Source organism: Onychostruthus taczanowskii, unplaced genomic scaffold (assembly GCF_017590055.1).
Source record: "Onychostruthus taczanowskii isolate IOZ18803 unplaced genomic scaffold, ASM1759005v1 scaffold31, whole genome shotgun sequence".
NCBI classification, from domain to species: Eukaryota; Metazoa; Chordata; class Aves; order Passeriformes; family Passeridae; genus Onychostruthus; species Onychostruthus taczanowskii.
In genome coordinates this window covers 1,180,838-1,206,921 of record NW_024500461.1, presented here as the reverse complement: position 1 = coordinate 1,206,921, position 26,084 = coordinate 1,180,838, and the positions used below count along the sequence as shown (strand labels likewise).

Here is a 26,084-nt window from a genome sequence, read left to right as displayed (position 1 = left end):
AGGTATAAATCATTTTCCCAATGTCCCTATCTGAAAGAAAAGGTTGTATCATTCTTTCCAGGCAGCTAAATATTTATTGCTCTACCTGAGCAGACAAGTATGTGGCGTGACCTCTAAACAGTGAAATCAAGCCACGGAAGGTAAACACATTCCCTCAACCAAGGATTTAGATGCAGTTGTCCTGTTTCCCAGGTTTTTTATACCAGACAACAAAAGCTTACTGAGGCTTCTCTGGAGTAAGTCTGTGTCAACTGGTTCTAACTAAGCCATATGCTAAGCTGTACAAACCACATGAAATGAGATGGAAAAAAATAAACCTTTTCCTCTCTAAAGGTACTGCACCTCCTAATTTATTACATACTGATATAAGGAAAAGAGCTACCAGAAAAGGTACCACAGGATGCTGTCTGTATCAGAATAGACCCAGTACCACATGGCCACAACTTTTTCCACAGCAAAATAGCATATAATCTTCCAGACGTAGAAATAGGTAATGAAATCCTTAGAATTTAAATTTAATTATTTAAAGCATTGGATATATCTATATATATATATACACACATATATATAACATATACATATCGTATCATATCAATAGGGACCTTGGATTTTCATACATCATAGGAAAGATAAATGATAAATAAAGTCACTGTGTAGTACATTTAAATCTGACATTAACCTCATTACATAACTAAAAAGTTGTCTGCAGCAGACCCACTAGAGATAAGATAATTTTGCTTTATACACAGATAATAATTAGTTAGAATGAAACAGAACTTCAGTACCTCTTGAGAAAATATTTTTAGTGTTTTGCTTGTTTGTTTAAACAACAGAAAACAATTCAAAACCAGCAAGTACAGTAGACAGGGCATAACCATGATCTATGTATGTAAAGTTAGGACTAAATCTTCCCCATGTACATCTTTATATTTTTGTACTATTTTTAGTCTTCTAAGCAAATGCAAATGCTGTCTACTTTTCTTTAACATCTCTTCTCTCAGTTTTATTTCTCTGACTAACTTAACAGCATCATCTACTTTTGTCACCTTAATATCTTGCTCATTTTCCAGTTTGTTTGGAATCTGTGGAACATTTAACTCAAGCAGAGTTTCTATGGGCCTTCACTGGCAACTAGCTTCCACAGAAAATACACAGATAATGTCCTCAAGTCTGCACAGATACCATTTATAAATGGTAGGATTCACTTCACCTAATTTTTTATGTTTAAATTTTGCACCAAAACCAAGGATGTTGCATGAAGTTTTCAGTAGTCTCTTACCAGGTACCGCCACAAAGGAGTAATCCCTGCCTAAGACAGGTACCTCATATATACATGCTAATGTATAGATAGAACCTTTCTCTTCATTGGCCATAGAAGTTATATAGTTATCTGTGTTCCACATATCCAAATTTTACACGGATCAAGGTAGGATCCCAGTGTAACTAAAGGAAAATTTTCGTATTTATAAACATCCCTTTTTTGTTGTTTGACACCTTTTTAAATATTAAAGAAAAAATATTGTGAGGACAAATCTGTATTAAAAGCCCACCTTGTGTTCAAAGTCCTCATGTATTTGTCAAATTAAAGAAAAACTGTGAATTTTGATCTGTGTAAAGTAGAAAAAAAATTACAAACCTGCTTCAAATGTGGAGACAATTACCGGGGAACTAGGCTTGCCTTCTAGGAGTGCAGCATTAACATCCCCCGTAAAGGCAATGATCACTACAGAATACCTTGTAAATGCTTTCAAATCAGAAATTTCTAACATTTTATCCTCCTCATTCTTCTTCAAAAACTGAGCTTTATAGTTGTCATTATCCACCTGTAAAAAACCAGTTAAAAAAAAAAAAAAAAAAAAAAAAAAAAAAGTTGTTACAAGGCTTGAAACAGCAAAAGCAGGAAATTATTATTTGAATATCTTATCTAAGTGTTATTCTTCCACTTCCCTAACTGGTTATATAGAAGGGTTCACAAGGATTCTCAATTTGGAGACACTGGGCCAGGGCAGTTACAGTGACCTGAAACAGGCACCAAACATCAAAAGATCCAGAAGATGAGCATCTATATACCAGAAGATTATTTGCAATACAATTAGAAAGTTGGGCAGCAGTATATAATGTTGATACAACAGCAGAAAATGAAATTCTTCTTTGGATATATTAATAGAAGCTCTTTTTTATGAGAGAGTTGGGAAGGATTAATTCTCCCAGCAGAAAACCTGGAAAGCTTTAAGGTTCGTTCTAAAAATGAGTGGACTACAGGATACCCAGTAATGACTTTAAAATATAAAAAAGGATGTTAATAAATTGAAGATAACCACTGTTTACAGTGTTCACAAACATACAAATAAAAATTTTACTTACACGAAAATCAACTAGAATTAAAAACTACACAATCTGCATTGATATCCCTAAAAATGTAAGGAAAACCATGACTATTAATTTAGTTATATGCTAAAATAATATATTAAGGGCTGCTGAGCAATTTTCAGCACTGGATATTATATGAAAAAGACAATGAGTAATTTTTGAGGAATACTTGTACTTTTCAGGTACACTTGTTTCTGTGTTAGAGCAGGCTACAGGTTGAATCACATTGTGGATACCTCTCGTCTTTACATCTCAAATAATCTGTAGTTCTGTAGAAAAGTCTCCTGTGTTGGCCTTTATATCCAATAAATCACTTGTAATGGTATCTTCAAAAACAAGTAAAAGGAAAAAACGGGTGCTTTTCTAGTGTTTCATGAAGTATCAATTACAAAATTGTATTTATGTATATTCCCACTGCTTCAGTTAATAACGTTTTTATTATTGTTTCTTCTGTGTGTAATTTGAAAAGAGAATTAGGTAGCTGTACAGTAGTTTTCCCACTGAACAAAATCTGTATTAAATGCAGCTGATAAAACATTAGAACAGCTCAAGCATACCATTTATTTGACAGATAGACATATATCCCCACTGAGAATTAACCTGAACTAAACTTTCTGATGAATTACACAGACATTCATTTCCTGGGATGACCATCAAGAGCTGAAACATTTTCTTCTTTCTGACTGTCAAGAATCTGTTCTTGATAAATATAAATATTTATCCAACAGCTAAAGTACAATCACAGCACTACATCATTAAATGTATTTCTATTCTCCATGAAGTTTAATGGTTAAGTTCCATTTTCCTTACCTATTTAAAGGAACATTTTATTCAGAAGTACTTATTCAGAATTATAGTAGGACAAACTAAAACATGGCTAGGAGGAAAAATAATGGAGTATTTTTTAGCTGTTCTGATACTTAAAGCTGCAAGGCACATCCTAGTAATTTAAGCAGAATCCTAATACATTCAGTTATGAGTACTAATTATTAACTTTTAGTATATAACAGAGAAGAAACCTGAATTATGCTGTTCTACAATACTATTTTTATAAATATTTAAATATACTCAGTTGAGAATAAAAACGAGTAAAATTATACGTACTGAAAGTTTGTGCAATTTGGAGTCTTCATAAAACTTTCTCGCTGGGACAATAAAATATATACTAAAAATTTCACTGAAAACGATTAGGACAGATTTACTGGTCTTTAGGAAGGAAGAGGTTTGTCTACTAAAATTCTCCAGAACTGGCACCTGTAGTGCCAGTCATTAGACAGCATCTAATTACAGGGAAACCATAAATATAAACCAGCTTATCTGAAATATGCTTTGATAAAACACCAAAAAAATTAATTTTGTAAAAACAAAACTGGTCCTCCAAACTGAAAATTTAAAACAGTTAAGTTCCTTTCAAGTGCTGGCAAGTTCACAAGGAGCATTCCATAGATCATCTTCCTTCAGGAGTTTTATTTTAACTTATATTGATAAGGTATTTATAATATTTTTAGAGTGTAGATTGAGATGATATAATTTATAACTTTGGAATTATCAGACAGAGAGGAAATTGTTTCAGTGCAAATTGATAAAATATTAAACCCCAAAAAATTCAAGCTTTGATTACTGAACTTTTAAGTTCTATAAAAACCATGAAATGTTTTCCTGCTGATGCACTAAAATGCTGTTTAGTCAAAAATGACAGGATTTTTTTTTATGAGGAAAAAGTCCTCTCTAACTTCATTAGAGAGGAAATAAAACTTGCTATGTAGTTTTTAGTGACCTACCCGTTGGGCCAAGCAATCATCCCTGTAAGTCCTCCCCTTGTCATACATGCTTCATCCTGCCATTCTATTGCTGCAGTAAGGCTGCTCAGAACTGAGCAGATTTCTCTCTGCATGTTGTACAATGAACTTAGAGGAAGAGAAAATTACAGGACTGTACATTACGCTCTCTTGTAACTTTTCTGAGTTAAAAATATTTGGGTTTGTTTTCTTTTTTTTACTGATCTCCTTAGATATTTTGGTTACAGAATTATCTCAGCATTATTATATTAGCAGATCTGTAATTCTTATGACTGATTCAGAAAAATTAAATATACACACATAGTCTTACTCTCTTCTCAGAAAACCTAACATTCTGTTTAAAGGCCTTAAATAGTTTGAAGTAGACTTTTTTCCTATTATCTAACAGAATGATTCAAAATTTTTGAAACTGTAAACAGCAACTTTTCCTAGGTAACATCTGGTAAGTTACTTCTTATTTTCACTTACAGCCCTGTCTGCATAATTCCTGGCAGAACATAGAACCTATATCCTACTTCTCATGGGCTTGAATTTAGAAAGATGTCTATCTTGCCACCAGACAGGAAATGGGGTTTATTAATGGTGGGTTTAAGGAGTTTTGTAAGTGCAGTAGAGGATGAAAAGAGAAAAGCCACTAGAGTTATTCTCTTATGTCAGAGATCTTTTTTGGTTATAAAGATCAAGGAGAAAAAAGCGTTATTACTTTGCTACCAAAATACAGCTAATCTGATGGACAGAGCACCAAGTGCAAAGAGGGAAATCTAGCTTGACTTTAAAGTTTGCCCTCTGGTGCAGTGTAACTTTGTACAAGTCATGTCTTTTTGCTAGGCTCTCCACTTTGGTTTCCAAAATCACTGCGATGAACCTTTCCTACCTCTGAAGAAGAAAAAGCAATCATAGTTAAAAAGAGATCCACTTCCATGAAGCTCAAGTGCTGTTCTCCTCTGTACATTTATAGATACACATTTTTTCCCTCCAAGACCTCTTATTAGCATGTTTTTTAATATGAACCAATTAATGTATCTTCCATTAATAAATGAATATATGTACAATTAATTCTTATGTGGAATTTCTGTGGAAATAGACACAATTATATGGTTTTCAACCGACTTATGTCTGTCCTGCAATTTCTATTGCTGTGGAATTGATATCCCCAACCATCCGTATAACCACTGAGTAAAACAGTTGCCTTACTGAGGTAACATCTATGAGGTAGCTCGTGGGTCCTGTAATGATGGCAGGTTCACTCCAGCTGACATTAATACTGTGAGGAGATGTAGCTAAAACAGTCACATTTTCTGGAGGACCATCTGGAGCTGTAGGAAAAAAATGTGCATGTGAATCATGGCCAACAAAGTGCACAAAAAATAACCCAGTATAATTTTAATGGCCTGTAGAGGTTTGAAAATACAACTTTATCACACAATTAAGATTATACACTGCTTAAATAACTAAAATTTTTCTCTTTTTTCATATATAAGTCACACCATGTGATTTAGAAATACCTCTTTCATTGTAACCACTACACTTTTTCTAGAGTATGGTCTGCCTACGACTTCATTTTAAATTGAGAATATAGGGTTATTTAATTACAAGTTCTTTATAAGTATTTCACATGACACAAGCATAATATACGCAAATATTTATACAAACAGTCAAGTATAATATATTTGTTTATGTCAAATGAATCATCCAAAGAACAAAAAATTGTGAAAAGATATCAAATTCTGCATGCTAGAAAAAATTTCCAGCAGTATCGGAAAGTAGGAGTAGAAATAATTTTCTACATTTCCTTTCAATATATTCTTATCATGTTGACAAAATACAGAAAACCCAAACAAAAAACCTGGTAAGAATTGCAAGAGGGCAATAATGCTCACATTAAGAAATGAGATTTCCCTAAAATTTCCATTTGTTGAGGTGGTATGTGAATTAACCTAGTTATTTCTTATTAATGAACAAGAAATTAATGAAATCATAATAACAACTCAGCAATTCTCAACAAATGATATTATTTTTTCATAACAACTATTTAAATTTCAGGAAAATAAAATTTGTAATAGAATGACAACAGATTTGTAGATAATCACAGAACTTGGCTTCAGGGTGCCTTGTTTTTGGATGTACTACAAAAAAAAAAGACAACTGCAGAAAGTATCACTGAGCAGCGTGTTAAAAAACAATATATTTGTACATATTTCCAGAACTTGACTTCATGGTGCTTTCTTTTCAATCTACCACAAAAATATCCACATCAGTGAATAGTATATTATAAAAAATTACTAAAGCAATCATACCTATGCTAATCAGAAGAGGCAGTCTCAAACAAGATTAACACATGAATATATAGTTTGCCGCTATTAATCATTAGGTAAGAGGGCTAAATGAGGAAAAAAATTGGGGGGTGTACAAGGCTACTTAGCTCTTCAGGAAGAACACAGGGTAGGAAAAGGAAAAGAACATGGAAAGAAGTTTGTAACTGTTGCAGTTGTGTGTGAAAGATTAATGAGGAAAACAATAAAATTTTGCACGATGGAGGTGAAAATTTGGCACCATCATTGCAGAATAAAAGAAATATTTGGGATTAGGTAAGGTGCTAAAATGAGTTTAGGATGTTGGATACAGGAATTAGATTCCTGTGCTGGGATTAGCAGGAATATACAAGACTTTATAGGCAGGATCAAATTCAACCATTGGATGCAGTCCCCAAAAATACTGAAGAGCATGGAACAACTGAATGAAGAGTGTAACTGAATGAACTGAGTGCACATGAGAGGTGGTAAAAGAGGAGAGTGCTCAGAAAAGGCTGGCTGTCAAGCAGGGAGCTGCAAAAGATAAAACAAAATACAAGGGCAAGCATTGTCCCTGAAAATTAGTATAAGCACAAATTTTATTTTTCAGGTAATGCGTGTCAAGCTTGTTACCAAACAGTCTTTCAGTGTAAACAATGCTTCCAGTAACTATGGCAACGATATTTACTGCAAAAGGAAATTTCTTAAAAACAGTATAAAATTATATATACATATATAGCTCCTTGGGCCTTAGTTTTCAAACCAACCAAGTTTCCAAAGACAAGTTCCCATTGTTTTTTTTTTAATAGGACAAATGGACTCTGCAGTTATGCATTAGATGGTGTGAATAATTTTAAAGCATAATCTCATCTACAAATTATACAGTCTGCAGTTACTTATATGGTTCATTTCCATATGCAGTTTATACTTGATGTATTTGTAGTTATTTGCAAGAAAATTCTGATTGAGTATGCTATTTTTTGGTTACTTGTATAAAGTACATCTAAACATTAATATGTGGCTTATTTTCATTATGCAAAGTAAAATACCAGACATTAACCAAATCATACAGAAATGTAGGAATATTTTCTAAAATTACATGTATAACTGGGGAGAAAACCAGAAAATGAAAGGTATCTGACATGTCTTATGTCTTACAAAAACATCTTTTTTAAATCTGTGTTTGATTCAGTGGATAACTGCCGCATTCTGATTTAGGTTTGTTTGTGAAATGAATCTGGTCAGTATGAAGCCATGATATCACTACCCCCTTTCTCTTATAAATCACAGCAATTTACTCTGGAGAAATGACCTAGTCTTATTCTCTCATTCCCCCATAATCCAATCACTTCCTCTCATAAGCACTTTTCTCCTGGTTTTCACAATAATGCATTTTCTGTAACTAATAACCATCATTTCCTGATTATCATGCTTCTATCCTTGCACAGGAATGTGGGTCTTAGGGAGGTCAGGGTCATCTTTCCCATCCATCTGTGTCCTGATGCTAAGGCAGCAGTTAAGTGTGTTAGTTTGAAGATAAGTCTGGATAGCCCATCATTTAGCATAATCTTCAAAAATAAGACTGAATACTCCAGTTTTCTAACAGAAATTCATGCTTGCCAATTTTGTTAGGATCAGCTCCTTTTTTCCCTTTCCCAGCATAAACAAAGTGTGTGCTTCAGTTAATAAATTTTTAATTATCTAGGTTATTTTTATGTAATTTTAAACAGTTCTATCTTATATTAGCCCACAATTATTTTCAAATGTTTACTTTTGAGGAAATGTAACAAACAAAGAAAAACAAGTTCTCCCAGACAAAGCTTTCCAGAAGAAAGAACACATAACAAGATGGGAAATCTCATTACTTTTCATCACACAGAAACATTTCTTTAATAGTACCAAGCAACTGGGTATCAGCAGGGATTGGGAAAGAAGGCGCTGAAAAGAGAAGCATAACCCTCTGCCCCATGCTTGTATGTCCTGGCCTTCATGGGACATTGGAACATCTGGGATTTTCCTTTGTACCTCAGTGTATCCTGGCATTAGGGGACTTGGCAGTTTACCAAAAAGCATTGCACTGTGTAACTGTATGAGATCCAAAATGAGGTCAGTGATCTCACTGTCATTCATTTTCCATCTAACTCTGACCCTCCACCATTATTTTTCTCTCAGAAAACTTAAGTTCAGCCAATCTTATTCTCCTCATAAATGTAATAACAAAACTTGGGGTAAGTGTAGGTGTGAAGGAACAAAGTTTCCATAGCTATGGAAAACACTTCTTGCCCTTTCCCATAGTGTGACACAGCACTGTGATCTTTTGTGCTGGTAACTACATAAATCTAAGTTATGATGGAAATATTTAATCTTGTAGAATAGATTTGGCTCTTGGGCAATCAATCAGCTAAATAATAATGGTGCCATCATGCTACTTTATGAGACAGTAAGACAGTTCCTGTGAGGATAATCTGCAAGACAGAAGGCTGAATAGTTTATTTGTGTGATGTGAGAACTGGGCTGCACTAACAATCCATAATATTTTCACAGAGTAACTCTATAACCACTCTCAGTACTGAATACTGCCATTACTTTTTGTTTGAAACTTGCAAATAAGTTAGAGAATCTTGAAAATAATTCCTATAGTCTTGCATTTTTCTTCATAATGAACAACAGAAATAAACAGCTAAGATCCTCACCTTACACCCTGGATAGTCAGAATAATTAGGCTTTTCTGCTTTAGCACAGCAATCAAATACTCAGAACTTGTAAAAAACATTTAGGAATTATATTATGTAATTTTTGCTGCTCTTGAGGTTTCTTCTCTTTATATTCTGGGAAATGAGTCTAACAGTTTTCACCTTATATGCTCCTCCTGAATATGATAATAAAAAACCTTCTGAATATAATGCTTGAATATTTTCTTTAGGCTTGATAGAAACACACATTTCTGAGAACCCAATGAATTATGAAGAAAAAATCCTTTAAAGGTAACTTTACCTTTGGTAGAAACAATGTCTTACAGAGGCACTTTTTGAAAATCAAGTGAAACTGTGCCTAACTTGTGCCCTCAAATGTGCAAATACAACTCCCATTGATTTTATGGGCTAAGTACTCAGGGTATTTTACATAGCAGCTAAGCACTCTTAAGCCCTAACAGACCATGTATATTGGCTGTGTATCAGCAGGCTAATCCAGAGGATGCTTGGCCCTGTTCATGAGGGAAAGGAGAGGGAGATCAACACCTGCTTTCTGCATACACTTTACAAGGCTGCCCAGAGTGCCGAATCTGCTTGGTGCATTCTGAATTTCTCTTTTCTGATATAGGCCATAGCTTTTGCAAAAGAAAGGGCAGAACTGAGAATATTTTTAAAAGCAATTCTAAAAACTAAGCTTTGAAAAGCATGAGGTACCTAGAAACCTGCCCTTGCTAAAGATCAGCCAGTGCTCATGGAGGCTCCCAGCACTGCTGAAGCACAGACACTGCCAGATGTGTCATGTCACCTTCCTCTTTTTTTCCTCCTCAGCTGATTGCCATTACCCCAGGAAAAAGACCATTGCCCAGACATGACATTTGGAATAGTGCCCATGCTGCCTTATCTCCACAGTAGTGTGTTTCATAGGCAGCTTATCTCCTGATGTGTCACCAGTCTAGCTCACAGGAAATTCAGTGCTGCCTACTTCCATCACCACAGGTACAGGTCAGCAGCCCCAGACACTGGGCTGGAAGAACTGGTGGAACTTGCATACCTTCAATCCCACCCCTTGTAAACTATTTAATAGAACACACAGAGGACATACTGCTGAGAATGACACTGAATTGGTGTGGAAAGGGCTGTCGTCTATTGAGATGTTTATACTTTTAACTACCATCTTCTCAGTGGGGCTGGATAGGAAACTAGCTCTCTCTTAAACCAAATCATCACTCTCTGAAGAGGAAATAATAAAAAGCATCCTAGCTTTATGCAATTGTATGTGTTTTCATCATTTGCTTCCCCTTCCAGTTTAAATCCCTAACTTTTTTAAACTCAGCAACAATATTTTTAAGTATTTGCATATGTCAGCAGCTGAGTTCTATCATTTTAATAAAAAGAAATCTCTCTAGAGCTGCTGGCTCAAGAGTTGCTCAAGTTGTGCAGAACTTCTGTTATCTATTTTCTGCTCCATCTGGGCTTGTTGGTTTTTTTTCTTCCCCTTAATTTAAAATGTTGCACTGATTTACAGGCAGAGCTTCCCCATGAGTCACTGGACAAAGAAAGTAAGTGCACATGAGAATAACTCTGCAGCTGATTCCAGCACTTCTCAATCCAAAGGACTACTTCTGAGCTTTATAAAAAATCAGGCTGTTATGATGTTTACCATCACAGTGTCCACACATCACATGATTATAAAAACCTGAGTGGGACAAGCTAAATATCTGGACTACTGAGTAGTCCTTGGTACACAGCTCTTTGAGTACCTGGTAGCTCTATTATTATTATTACTTTGAAATGGGAAATGACTGAAAAAGCTGTGATTAAGTCAGGTAATCCATGGTGATTCTCAGTTCTACAGAGGCCAGATCACAGATATTCTCTATCCTAGGATGGCTGCAAACTGGTAGGGAAGGTCATATATTCCCATAAATAATTTATGTTTCATGTCCCCTTCTCTCCAATATTTTGTGCTGACTTATTTACGACAACTACCTCTTCTCTTTCTTGGAAACTTAAATCCTCAGCTGAGGCATGATTGTTCTAATATGTGTCATGGCAATCCTATCCATGTTACAATGCTCCTCTGATTAGTAAACTCTGTAGGTGGATATGGTTTTGGAAAGAAATCTTAATCCCTCAGAAACTATTGCTTAAATTCCATTGCCAAAAACACACAACAGCATTTCAGGAAATTTTTACAACTTAATGAACAGACTTCTAGCCAAAGAATTTTAAAAAAATACTTTTTTCATTGGCACACCCTACAGGTGAAATTGTATTGAAAAATGGCATATCAACTCATACTAGCAAAAATTCAGGCTTACCAAGTCTACACGTGTAGTACAGCTGGGGACTGAAATACTGTTGGGTAAGCAGTAAATATAAGAGTACACAAAATACATTGAAATATCAGTGTTGCGTATGTATATGTACCACACAATTTATATCATACATATATATATTGTAGGTCAAGAGTTGCTATAAATCCTTATCGATTTCACCAGTATTGTAGGTCTATGAAGAAATAACTTCTAACAAGAGTTCTTGTTATTTAGATGAACATCACATTGTTATAGCATTATGAGACATGGCAGACACGGCAGACATCCTTACTTACAGCCAGGAAGGGTTTGAGTTGAAATCCAAGGTGAAGAACTGCCATAACCAACATTCGTACTGGCAGCAACAGCAAATCTGTACCATCTGTATTTTTTCAATCCATACACTGTATCTTCTATCCAGTCATCCATGATATTTTCATATAAATACTGATGCATCTCATATTCAATACATTCCATAGCCTCCCAGTCACTGCAGTGGATGGATTGTAGCTGTGTGGTAATCTTGTAGTTTTGAAAGTAGCCAAGGATAGATTTTGGTGATCTCCAATGCAAGGTCACACTTGTTGATTGCACATTGGAAAAAACAATGTCCCTGGGAGCACTAGGAACTGCAGATTAAAACACTTGTAAGATACCTTAATTTGAATGAAAAGTGATTGCAACTATACGATTTTTATCCACTGTTGAAAACATATTTTAATAAGCATACCTAAAGACCAAGATTCAGCTTCATATGTTTAATAAGCAATATTTCCAATGGCATAAATCACACTGTACATATTTATGTAGCATACATTTACTATAGCTTTTGAAATAAAGAAAAATTCTTTCAGGCATGGGATGGAGGACAAGCTTTGAGAGATGTGACATTTCTACTGCCACTTTTGGGGCTCTGTCTCAACTAATGGAGGGAATATTACACAAAGTTATTTTTTTATGCTACCCATAGCATCCTTTACTGTGGGTTCTTCACCTCTCATTTAGAAATACTCATGTGTCTTCCTCTTTCTCCCTAATATATGAAATCCTTACACAACACATCAAGGTAAGTTTGGTAAGTTTCCTGTTTCACCTTCTGAATGAAAAGTATCAATACATGCAATATGTTTATCTGGCATTATAGAAGTTCTTTTCAAGAACATTAAGAGAAAGAGCTGAATAAAAGATAAAAAATAAACTTCCCACAAACTTTGCTTCCATTTATTTATATGCAGGCTATATTCACATCCCTGAGAAAGAAGCAGTGAATATATGTACATACATATACATGTATACACATTTACCCTGTCTATATTGAGTCAGCAGTGTACTCCCAGATTTCACAGACCAGTTGCAACATATGGTTTTGTGCTATATCACATAGTCATAGAGAAAGCTAATATTATCTCTAAGACTCTGTAAGATAATACTAATACTCTATGGCAAAAAAACTGTGCAGAAAAATCAGCTCAGAAATTATTGTATGCACATAGCTTTAAAGAGTGCTTTAGAGTCTTTGGGGGAAGAGGTATCACTGGTAAAAGAAAAACACATGATACATCCTCAGACTGAAACTGAAGAAGTCCCAAGGCTTACATAAAGAGGAAAAGGATCCCAGACCAACGTTACTGGGGAAAAAAGAGAAAACATTCCTTTTCATTTTCTTTCAGCCTCATGGGAATATCTGATCTTTGCTTCTGTCTGCAACAATTTGTTTATTTAAATAATCACAATATAATAAGCTAAAAATTATCCTCTAAATATGGATGTTTAACAAGAAATGTAAATTCTGAGTCAGACAAAGCTGTGTTGATGAAAAGGTTGAGAAATTAAAATCCCTTCAAATGATCCCAAAGCAGGTGCAGTCTGTAGGAGAGGGAGTAGGCAGAGAACCACGGGCCTTCCCCTGTTCTTCCACTGAGCTCTCATGCACAAGTATGCAATACCCCAGCATGCAACACACCCATAGGCTCCCATCCTGCTACACACTAACCAGACACAGAGCAAGAGCAAACTATATTAAAAAAATCTTTGCTAAAGACAACTTCCACCATTATATTCCATCCTATCAAAATTAAAGTTGTTTTTCTCTGCTGCTATTAGCATGAAGATAAGTACAGAAAGTAGTAAAAAACATCAGAACATGTAGTACCATTCTTGCTTGCTCAGATTTGGAGATGTAATACTTAGTTTACCCCCTTTCAAAATATTGTCATAACAATTCTATAAACTGTATTAGCTATTAGTGTAAATTACAAGAAATGTCCCAGTTCGACTACTACTTTATGGGAAATAAAGGCAGAGAAATACTACATGGCTAGTAGAAAATACTACTACACAGTTAGTAGAAAATTATTTTTCCTCCATAAGTCTTCTACTCTGTTGTAATATAAGCTGTTAATATCTGTTAAGATATTGCAAAAATATGACTTCTTACACACTCAAATATGATAATGATAAAATGTGGGGTAGAATAGAAAACCAACTATTGGGCTATATTCCAACACAGATATTAGGATTTGCCATAAAGCAGATAGTAACTGGTTAGTTGCTGGGTGTTAGTAGGAAGGTGGAAATATATGCCTTCACTTGCTCAAATGTGCAGCTGGTTAAGCCCTGGCTGGCACAACTGCAGTCTCTGCACCTAAAACAAGGCAGGTTAAAGAGGCTGGTCACAGATATATGAAGAGCAATGCCCATGGTCTAGACATGGTGGCCTTTCCTTCTTAAGGAGAGCACCTGATTCTCTTATTTTCAACATGCATGATGACACCAAAAATAACTGAGTGTTAGCAATTTTGCAGTAAAGAAGGAAAAGACTCTTGGCTTTCACAGAACTAGAAATTATAACAGGCAAAATTATGGTGGCTGTGATTTGTGGGCTCTCTGGCAGACTAACAAAATTCTAATAAATCCAGCCTCTATGAGCCTTCCTTGTATTTGGAAAAGAGACAAGCTGGCTGAAAGTGGGGGAAGACTGGAGGGTGGAGAAATGATGTTTCTCTTTCTGTCTGTCTTCCCACTGGCTGCTGAGGACACTCATATACATTGTCTTCACAAGGCTGAAGGTAACACCTGGGATTACCCCAGTAAGTAACACTACATGAAAGCCACAATTTTAAAAGATAAATTGCAGGTATCCTGATAGCAGACAATCAGACAAGCATTTCTTCTTCCACACAAAAGCTTGGATAAGTATTTTATGTTGTCCTTTTTCCAGTTTATGAGGACCCATATAAACAAAATCTTTTGAACCTAAAAATCAAGGGTCAGTCAGCAGAATTCACAGTAAAATTTTCTCTGTCATTCCCTAGACAGATCTTTAAAATGGAATCAGAGCCTTAAACATTAGTCAGTTTAAAATCAAGCTAATTTCATCTCCTTCCTTACATAGACAAATGAAACATAAATGTAACCACTCATTAGAACAAATGAAAAGATGTGACCTGAAACTGGAGCAGATCAGAGGTTTAGTCCTAGGGCCACAGTGAAGAGCAGTGACACCCAGTGGCACAGTGTCTCTTGAACTTGGTGATTCTGTTCAGAGACAATTTCAAGACAGCTATGCTATTGGGTTACAGATACAAAGAGGATTACAATTACTCTAGCATGGAAAATCAGATTTCCATTCCTCAAGAATGACTAAAATTCCCCCAACTTTTTCTCTCCACAGATGTTACTGATTTGAACAAACCATTCCATGCTTCCTAGAGTAATCATGCAGCTTGTCTAAATTTTCTAAACATGACTTAACTGTGATGAAGTGATCACTGTTCACACTAAAAATTATGGAAGCCAGAAACTGCATATTTTTCAATTATTATTTCAGGTTACATTGGAACTGTATAAAGACTTATTACCAATTCTTATACATTGACAATTTGATATGTACCTAATGGGAATTGTATTATTAATGCAAATTTCCAGAAAGGTGCACTGAAAGAAAAGGCATGAAAAAGGTGTCGTCGTGCTATTTCTGAGGACTGTGCTCTGATTAGCTAGTGGAAATTCTCATCCTAATCCCAAATTTAAATTTCCCAAGAATCATACATAGTCTTAAGTCTCATCACATATCTCACAGTCTTTCCCTATTGTATTATGTTTGTTATAATTCATCTCTGGGAGCTGGGAGTTTTTCTAAGTCTGAAACATTTGGTGCAATATACTCCACCTAATTTTCCATGCAATAGGTTCTAATTCAGCTTTTGAAAGCCAGCCGGGGAGCTGGCAGAGAGGCTATCCATGAAATGCTGGTGAATTCAATTTCTGGAATGGAAGAGGAATGAGGTATTTTCAGATTCACCTACCATTTTTCATATGATACCTAAATTTCAATGAAAAGTAACTGAAATCAGATCCGCATGGGATTTTAAGCTCTTAAAACATATTTACATGCCTGAGCTCTCACTGAAGTGGACAGAAAGTTAAACTCCTAAGTAGAAGTTAGTTTGGCAGATCTTTGCCCTATGCTTGTCTGGCTACAATGCTAATCAGCCCTTCCAAAGCTAGTGGACTGCCCTGAGATTAGGGTTTTTTTGATAACATAAATAAAAGGAAATTCTTGGTAGCAAAAGAACTAGCACAGTGGAAAGACTCATATCAAGTTGAAATTGGCCAATAGAAGTGGTTTAAACTAACAAAAAACACTTCGTAGAAAAAAACCTTTTTCACAATGCAAGATAACCTAAGGGCAGCAAAGGACACACACAAATCTACTGAGAAAAGAGAGGTTACGGCTTTCTGTGGAGACTTTTGTGGAAAGCAACAACTACAGCTGCACGGGCCGTGAACAGAAGACAGTAATATGATATGGCATAGTTCCTAACAAAGTTAATAAAAAAAAGCCTGCCTACAGAACAGCTGCTTGTAGCTGGAGTTTGGATTAAAAGGACTGCGGCAGCCTAGAAGTCTGTTGGGCGGTATTAAGAGCATCAATAGGAGGAAAGTGAAGAACAAAGTAGAACCGACAGCAGTGGGCACACACCAAAAAAAAATCTTCAGAAAATAGAAATAACTGAAAAGAAATATTCTGTATTGATTATCTCTATTAAATGTTGAAATCTTAGTTACACAAATGAGTTCCATGGGTTTAGCTGATAAGCCTGATCATACTAAATACTAATCAAGTATAGAATGTTAACTTCAGGAGGACTCATCATGATACAAAGTCCTGCTCAGTATGAATAAGTACATCATGAATAGGACCCAAATTATTTTGCTAATATAAAAATGTAAAAAACTGTAGACTATTTTTCCCATGACTTGGGACTGACATTATCAGACATGCTTTAAAGGTAATTGCACAGTTGAGAGCACATCTTAGAAGAGCCTCTATGGACCATGTTTCTCAGTCCTTAGTACATCAGAAAACTCAGTGTCCAACTGTGGGATCTAAGTACTGAAAAATAAAATCATGCAAATCTAGAGAGAAATTAACTTCTTTAAGCTAAAAAGAGTAGCGAAAAGCTACCTGTACTCCAGTCTTAAATGTTCAGCTTTCCATTAAACTAAAACAGTCTGCTATTCAGTAAACATTTGTATTTGACTTGTAGATGCTATCCATGTCAGCTTTGTACATATATGTCACCACCATTTCTTGTATATTAATGCAGAGTTGATCTAGTCCCTACAAAAAATTCCTTTATCCTATGCTATATGAATCATCTGCTTTTATCAACCATCTTATAAAAATCACACCAGTACAATTTCATTGGCACCATCCATGTGCATTTTTCTGGTGAAGATTTCCCATCACAGCCATTAACTTAAATTTGGACCAAACAGCTAATCATAAGCTGTAAAGAAGTCCAAATTACATAAAGAAAATTACATCTTGGAAAAAAAAATTAGTCATCTTGTAAAGAAGTGTTTCAAAGACTCTTATTCCTAATTCACTCTATAATTTTTGGATGATTTTACTTTAATAAAATTTTGAAACTTGCAGTAGGGATGGAACATGTGAAACACACAGCCCTTTTCTGCATACTGACAGGGCACACTGAAGCTCTGCCATTTCCAATACAGTGGGTCTTCAGCAGGCTGATTCCTCAGGATAACCAGGGCAAACCATCTGCACTGCACATCCTACTTGCAGCCCTAAGAACCACTTGAGGGCATGGGTTTAAATATTCTTCCAGTACATCACAGTCATCTGTCATTTTCTTCACTACTTAATGAGGAAAATCATGTAACTCCAGCTCAGAGCTGTCATGAACTGTCAGATCCTGAGAAAAGGATTTATGATGAAGGAAACAGTGTTTCCTTGGATGTGAAGATGGCTTTAAGCTCTTGCTATGCTTTGTGCTTCTTAAAGGTTTTTATTTAAAAAAGCCCTCATTTTCCAGTGGGAATTTCCATACTGGAGATACAAATCCAGAATCTTTTGTGTGTAGAGAGTGCATTTTGTACATGTATAACAAAAGATGACGCTAATTTGCCACCTCCACACCAAGAGACTTGAAAAACTTTCCCATCACCAATTCCTTTAGGCATTACTCTTCTTTATTCACAAGGCATACTTCTGTGTATAGCTACAAGTTATTAATGGCCTATAAAATGAAGCCCAGGTTAAATGAAAAAAATGCTTCTTGGGCAAATTTCTAGCCATATTTCTTCTAAATGTAAGTCATCATGAATGCATCTCTGTTTAGCAGAAAACAAATGGTAAGGACTGTCCCCAGAGTACAGTGGGGGCCTCAGCCTCTCGTTAGACTGTGTTCAGGTATAATACCAGGTATGACTAGCAGTAAGGGGGAGAAATGGGGAAATTACTCTGTGTGTCTTACTAACGCAATCAATAACATTAACAATTAACATAAACAATTAACATTAACATTCTCAGAAAAAAATGGAAAGTCTATAAAGCAAAATCTAAATGAAAAAAATTTAAAGCAGAAGCAGGGGGTTTTTTTTATTATTATTATTATTCAAGCTTTGCATACTCCTAGGTGGCTTTTTAATTGTTCTATTTTTATTGTAAACTGAATGATTGTTACACTTGTCCCAGATTTGTGTGTTAACTGAATATTCACAGCTTTAGTGTGCCTTTTGGAGAAGTTTGCTACTATTTTATGGCTCTCTCTTGCTTCTAAAAATTCACTCAACCTTAATGAAATTTCATTTTAGTTTGTGCATTATCTTGAAAACAATCCAAAGATATTATTCAGTCATAAAATCCTAATTCATTTATGCATGTGTACATATACCATATTATCTTTCATATCCCTTATAATGTATTTAATCACAAACTAATACTACCACTACAAAGCTGACAGCTTTTATAACATACTGCAGCCTGGCAGAGGTGGTTTACCATGACAATGGAGCTAGATTAGACAAAAAACACTACTAATCTCCTCATAAATTTAAGCTTCATGATTCATGTTTAATTGTACCCAGATATGAACAAATTTACCTCAAAAAGGCAAACAATCTTGCCAAGAATTTAAAGGTCAAATGCTATGCAGTGAGACACTGAGCCAAATTCGATTTCACTTTATGTCAGAAGTAAATGCATTGTCAGTGACTCAGTGCTGGCTACATATTCTGTGACTAATCTTAGACCACCATAAATAAGAAGCTGACAACAGCTATAAAACTGTTTCCATTCCCATCCATGAATCTCCAATTCCTAGTATCCAGTCACTACAAAACAATTCATGCAAACACACAGCTAAGGAAATATCCTAATAATAACTAGTTTGTTGTAAATATGACTAAGCAACAACAAAGCAAGAAAGGGTCAGTGCAGAGGTTGCGGCAAAAAGTACATGTGTGGCAGTACAAATCCTTCACTTAGGAAAACTCCCAGTGATAAGACACATAAAACAAATGTTGTTAGAAAATAAAGACTGGTTTGGGTTTTTTTTCCCTGCTAGTACAACTCTTTATAACATGGATTTAAGACACTACCAGTCGCTCCCTAAAGCCCAGGCTTAATCCACAGCTTTCTCAGTCTTTCCTCAAGGACTAATTAATATCCAATCAAAAATTTCTCAGAAATCCCAACAATTAACTTTCTCAGGCGTCAGGCTTCTTTAACACTGTTAGAAGCCTTTCCCCCATCCTCCAAGATCCAAGGAAGTATCCTGTTCTCCTCTGTAATCAGAGGATAACATCCCTCCCATGCAGCTATCTACAAGACTGAACTCTATCCCCAGGTTCAGTCCTGCTCTGGCTCTGAGGGTTAGGGGCTCAGCAGCCATGGTGTAAAAGAAAGCTTTGAGTGTTCTGTATTTGAGAAATGTCCAGAAGTGCAGGAACACACACATCTAACATCTAGCACAGCAGCTCAGCTCACTACATTATTTCCAGCCAACACTGTAAAATGTTGTGTAAGAGTATGCTCATGTCTAATACTTAAACAATGCCCTTGCCTTTTCAAAACTGGATTTTGAGCCCTGCTGATGAACAGAAGTTTCTGAGCAAACAAGAGAACAGATGAACCAGGCATAAGTCTTAAATTGCCAAGGTTCTGGACAGAAGGGGACCGTCAGAGATTACAAACTGGCAGCATTTGTGGGGGAGCTGTTGACAAGGAAGCCAATTTAGACAGAAAATGTTCATCAGAAATGTGTATGAATGTGCCATGCCGTAGTTCAAATAACAGATGTGGCCAGGCTTTAGTGGGATAGACTGTATCATGAGGAGGGGCAGTCATCAAAGTACAACCCTGGCTATTTTCACAATGTTAGCCAAAATATGCCAGCAAGGGTCTTGTCCTCATTTGGAGCTCATCCATTTGATCTGGAACCAAAGCAGCAGTAGTTCAGCACACAACACAGACGTGATCTAGATTAATTCAGACATGCACATCCACAAGTCTAATTTTAAGAAATTTGGAAATCAAAGCTCATAATGGGAGACCAAGGCTTTGTGGACAGGAGGGATCCAGTGGAGGTGTGTGCCACTCAGGAAGCTAGCAACCTCTAAGAGTAAGGGTAACTCTGATCTCCTCCAAGTTCCATGTCTGACCCAAGTCTGCATAGCCAAGCTGCTCGCCTCCATTTGTCACTCTGAACCAAAACCTTGCTCCTGACACAGAGTGTTGTGTTTATTATTTGACAGATCTGAGAAAATTCACTCTTTCAGTTGAAGTATGTATGAGTGCTGCAACTCATCTTCTAAGTTATTCAAAAACTTAGGAATAAAGTATTACAAAAGCTTAGGTTTGGTTTCTAAGCTTCTGGCTTACAGTAGTGTTCCTCCATCCCACCCCTGTGTTTTCTAATTACCCAGCTTTTCTGAAATAGAGACCTCCTAAACTCCATTGCATAAATTGATCTCACTTAAGAGAACACAAAAAAAAGAGCTAAATGCAATAATTTGTCCTGTAATTTAGAAGAAATGTGAAATCTTATCTGGATGTTTCTTACTTAACATAATTTTTTATTTTTATATTTAACTATCACCAAAGAAGAAAAAAATCCCAACGAAATAGTCCCAAGAGTAACAATCATCCCTGACAGAAGGACTGAAACAGGCCTTTGCTTCCTGGATTCAGGTTTGAGCTCCTCTCCACTTTCAGTTTAGAAGATAGGTACACAGCTATTCACATAGAACTAATTCTATTTTGCAAGGAATATCATCTCCATGTTTCATGTGTCAAGTGAAAGCACTGCCAAGATTAGGTGAAGTGTGAAGTGTATATGTGGAGAGAAAAAGGAAGACAGACTTTGGGTAACAATTTCTTGCTTCAGTCCCAGAAAACCTGTCTATGTTTTCCTTTGTATTTAGCACAATTTTCCTCCTTCTTTTAAAAAATCCTACCCATGAAAAGTTATGACAAAGTTTGCTTGTAGAGGCTAAATTCTCAATTTCCTGAATTCTGAACAGCTTTATTGCCATTGAATTCATACCACTGTCAGCTAGTAAAAGCAAAACAACAAAAATTTCACTCCTAAAAATTTTTTTCAGAGATACAGTCTCAAATATGCTAAATACACTAGGAACAAGGCAGATATTATATAACAAAAAATAATAGGTGATCATAAATAAATAAAATAACTATTCAAACTCATGTAGAAAAAGGAGTTCTGTGTTTTTAAAAATGGCAACTTATTCTCATCACTAGGTGTGTTCTAAAACGATAGAAAGAGGAAGCCCTGTTTCTCTTCTTTCACTATTAGCAAGAAATACAAACAGAATGATTTAACTGCCTGTATTGAAACAGCTTTTCATGCCTGCTTGTTTCACAGTCATCATTTAAATTAAACAAAAAATTAACTTGAATAATTATTTACCTTTTTCTGGAAGTGTACTGGCATTGCATAACTGTTCTTCACCATCACCAGCAGATGTTGCAGCTTTTATTTTTATTTGATAAGTAACGTTGGAAAGCAGATTTCTAAAAGTATGCAGTGTATCATAAGATGAAAAATTTGTAGAATTTCCTTCAATTGCTATGATGTAATGTGTAATTATGCCATTGGCTGAAGCAGGAGGGTCCCACTGCACTAGGATAGATTGCCAACTCGTTGCGATACAACAAATGTTCTGTACAGCATCTGGCACTTAAAGGACACACAGGCACCAAAGATTAACATGCACACACAACTGAAATTGTAATCACACAGCAGTATCATTAGAGAAGCAGACCCTGTGTTCATAGAAAGGGTCAAACACTGCAGTGTCAGACAAATTAATAAAAAAACATATTGAAAGAACAAAACTTACTTTGTCCTCATTAGATGGTTCCTTTCCAACTGCTAGGAATGTGACTGATGTTAGTACTTGAGAGAGGAGGCCATCTTTCTGGCTTCTTCCTAGTTGTGGGCTTCAGTTTTGTTTCCCCAAAAAAACTTTTTGCTCATATTTCCCCACGTTTTTTTAAACGCAGTGTACTACAACATACACAGTACACATACTGTATATACCTACTCCATACACATAGCAACAGCATCAACAGCAAAAGTTCCTTATTTATCTGTTTTCTTATATCTGCCAACCTTATTTCTTACAGGCACTATATTACATTTCTCTGTACAGAAGTCACTGGGCAGATTTCAGAGCTTTCATATCAATTCTTTCAATTTATTGTTTCCCATCTATTTGCTGGTTGTAGTAAAAGAAATTTTTTTAAGTGCTCATAAAATATAATGAAGGTAGAAAATACTACAATCACTTTGAAAGGAGAGCAATTATTTATGAACAATTGGTTAGAGACATGAAGAAAGTACCAAAAATATGGAATGCCAGTGATTAAAAGAAACAACTGATGGATGACCATGGCTTTTGAGGTGGACCACCTTCAGCTGCAGGAGTCAAAAGCCAAACTCAACCAGCTCAGTGATGGTCCAGATTTCTGACAGTATTGTAACTCTTTGGTACAATAAACAGCAAAACTCTTCCCCACAAACTCTTTACTGGTTCTGGAAAGAATCTTCACTGGAAGCATGATCTTAGCAGACCTGTAGTCACCATATGGGATCTTTTTATTTTGAGGTGTGCTCCCTTTGCTAACTGTAGAGGAACCTGGGAGCCCTGTAATCCATGCTTGTTCCCTGGCACTGACAGCTCTTACAGAGCCTGGGGTTGCACTGACCTGGCAAAGGAGATACAGTTTTGCACAACAGCCAGCTTCACAAACCCATAGGCTCTCTTTAGTGAATGTTATGTATTTCAATTTTAGTGGTTATCTTCCTACCTAAAATAAATTCTTAAAAAAAAAAAAAAAGTTAAAAATTTCTATTTGTCTAATATAACTTCCAGTTCATTTGCCAATCTTTTGTCCAGCTGCTTTTGATACTGCTAATGTTTCAGTTATTTTCATAGGGATCTGAATTTTTGCTTTGATCTGCAAAGACTGATACCTATCTAATTTTCCTTCCTTTATCTGTGTTGCTATTAAAAGATTTATAGTAGCCATGTAAGCCTCTCATTTCAGATGAGGGCATTTTTAATTCTACACTTCCGAAATCAGACTTCAATCAGACTTCAAATACTCTACAATAGGAATGTGAATCGGTGCTATGCAGGCAAGAGATAATGAGATAGAGTTAGGTTATGTTTTCTTTGGAGAGAAAAGGAAGACTTTTGTTCAACCATAAAAGGAAAACAGATATATTTAAAACTCTCAGAACTGCAGCTTAGAAAAAGTCATATCTAACCTGATTCCATTGTTGTAAATTGGACAGCATTACTGAACTGATTGCCATTCCCAAGCTTGGTAAACGCAGAGACACTGATAAAATAGGGGCTGTATGGTTCTAATCCAACAATGTTTGCCTCATGGCTTGAACCTGAAATGTTCTTAAGGAAGGAAATATTATTAGTACACAATTAATTTCTGGAAACATTGTAGCCTTCATCTTGAACCTACTGAAATGAACAGAAGATTTACAGCCATAGTTTTGCCTCTTGCGCTCTGAGAAGCTTTCAGTCAAATACTGAAAACTATTTCCAGATTCACATCAACACCTCTCACCTTCTACTTCCTTACAGGTCTTTGGTGGTTTCTATGAAAACCCAAAGAATGTGTTTCCAAAGGTAGCTGGCTGCAGAATCCACTGTTCCTCTTTCACATGCACATTGTGGCCTTCGGGCATTATGGAAGAAACTGGGATGATGCCAGCACTTCCTCCCACAGTGGGGAATAACAGCAGACCTCACTGCAGCATTGTCTTTTCCTGCAGCTTTTACAAGCATCTCAGATGAACAGGGTTCACTATGTAGTTGCTAAGCTCGAGATGCAATCCTGACCTCAGCTTGCTGCCTTTGCAGCTTATGGAGTATTCCTTGAGGCCACCCAAACAATCAGATTTCAGCTTTAATCAAATTTTGTATATCATAAAATTATAAGTTCATAGAATGGTTTGTGTTGCAAGAAGGCTTTAAAGACCATCCAGTTCCAACCGCCATACTGTGAGCAGGGAATCTTCCATAAGACTGGGTTACTCAGAGCTCCACCCAATCTGGCCCTGAACATCTCTATGGTATCTACTTCAGTTACAATTTACTCAGTTCTTATTCAATTTTTGTAATGGAGACCTCTGAACAGTTTTCACTATTTTTTAAGATGGAAAAATTTTTTGAATCGTGAAAGTCCATAGGTACTAAACAGTTAAACAAAGGTAGACACAAAGCAATTAACTTCAATCATTTTCTAACATCAAGCTTACACTAAAATACCAAGTAAGATTAATAAATCTCACTGTTAATGAAACATTAGAAGCTCAAAGCACATTAAAATCAAACTATTTTTCCTGTTTAATTTGAAAAATTGAATTACAGGTATGGTGAGAAGGAAAATAAACTGTCTTAGCAAATAGGAATTTATAGGTGCTTCATAATTCTAGGAGCATAGCAGATATTTAAAATATTTGCCATATCTTTTTTTTCCTAAAGCACTAAAAAATACTTTAAAAGATTATACACTCTTAATTATAAACATACCGAAAAATATAGTTTTTCAGTGTTGTTTTGATAAATCTTAAAATGATATCTCATAATAACACCATTTGACTGGGGACTTGGATCCCATTTTAGCCACACAGAATCTGCAGTGTAGTTGATAATGGTCAAATTCTGGGGTGGAGCTAATGGCACTGCAAAAGAGAAATGCTATTGAGTACCAAATCACAAATACTCCAGGCAAAACAATACATGCAGGAGAACATAGGCACTTTTGTTAACATTTGTATCTGAACTCATGCTAACAGTACTTCATTGCTAATCCAATCTTTTTTCTTCCTCTTTGACATGAAACAAATTCCATTAATCCAGAATACATGCTTAGTCAGCAAGGGATCTTCTTAGAGATCTAACCAATCTATTAATCACTTGAACATCCCTACTGTCAGAACTAAAACATTTATCAGAAGTCATATTACATATATAACTGGAATGTGATATGCTTTGCTTCCTACACCATATATGGAGCACAACTCATCATATATTTAAAAGATGTGTAATTTACCATGCAGGGGAGAGGAGCTCCATGTACAGGAGAACTATGTGAATGTGTCAGAAATATTTCCATGTTTTATCATTTTTCAATTATATGGGGTGATGAAGAGAAAGGTACTTGTTTCTTCAAAATCCCTGACAATTTGCAAACCATAACACATTCCAAAGGCAAAAGATATTTCTTCATGGAGTTATTTTTGTAATCCTATGCAGAATGTGACCTCCTCTTGAGCACTGTGGCAGGAGGAGGAGCCCTCAGGAAACAGTTGCTTTCCAGTGCTTCCTTTGTCTGAAAGCTCCTCACTCACAGATCAATGGAAAATTAATCCTTCATATCCACAGGTCTGATGCTCAGACCTAAGATGGATGCTGCAATAGAGCTGATATTTTGAAGTTGTTTATAATTGAGTTTGCTCACCTGACTCATCTGTGTAGAACTGAAGCACAGCAGATGGACCAGGTCCTTTTATTGTTCTGGCAGCTGCATAAATGCTGTACAATGTGAATGGCAGAAGGTCTTCCAAAATTATAAAATTATTTGTGGTAGAGAATGAGTTATTCCTTTCTGGCCCAAATAGATTTAAATCATAATGTATTATAATACCATTTGGCTTAACAGGAGGGTCCCATGAAAGCATAACTGAGGTAGTTGAGAGATTTGAAAATGTTTTCATTACAGGCGCTGATTCTGGGACTATATGAAGAAAT

The 26,084-nt window shown here is 35.8% G+C and overlaps 1 protein-coding gene across 1 annotated transcript in view; it reads right to left on the bottom strand.

Annotated features, from left to right (window-relative positions):
- The window catches only part of PTPRQ (protein tyrosine phosphatase receptor type Q), a 99,987-nt gene that overhangs the window by 36,265 nt on the left and 37,638 nt on the right, over positions 1–26,084 (bottom strand). The window contains exons 22-28 of the mRNA XM_041409740.1: positions 25,795–26,070; positions 24,864–25,015; positions 23,579–23,720; positions 21,713–21,982; positions 11,768–12,100; positions 5,364–5,485; positions 1,637–1,823 (exon numbers count right to left, since the gene is read on the bottom strand). Coding sequence (XP_041265674.1) covers positions 1,637–1,823; positions 5,364–5,485; positions 11,768–12,100; positions 21,713–21,982; positions 23,579–23,720; positions 24,864–25,015; positions 25,795–26,070 — 1,482 coding nt within the window. The remainder of the gene's footprint in view (positions 1–1,636; positions 1,824–5,363; positions 5,486–11,767; positions 12,101–21,712; positions 21,983–23,578; positions 23,721–24,863; positions 25,016–25,794; positions 26,071–26,084) is intronic.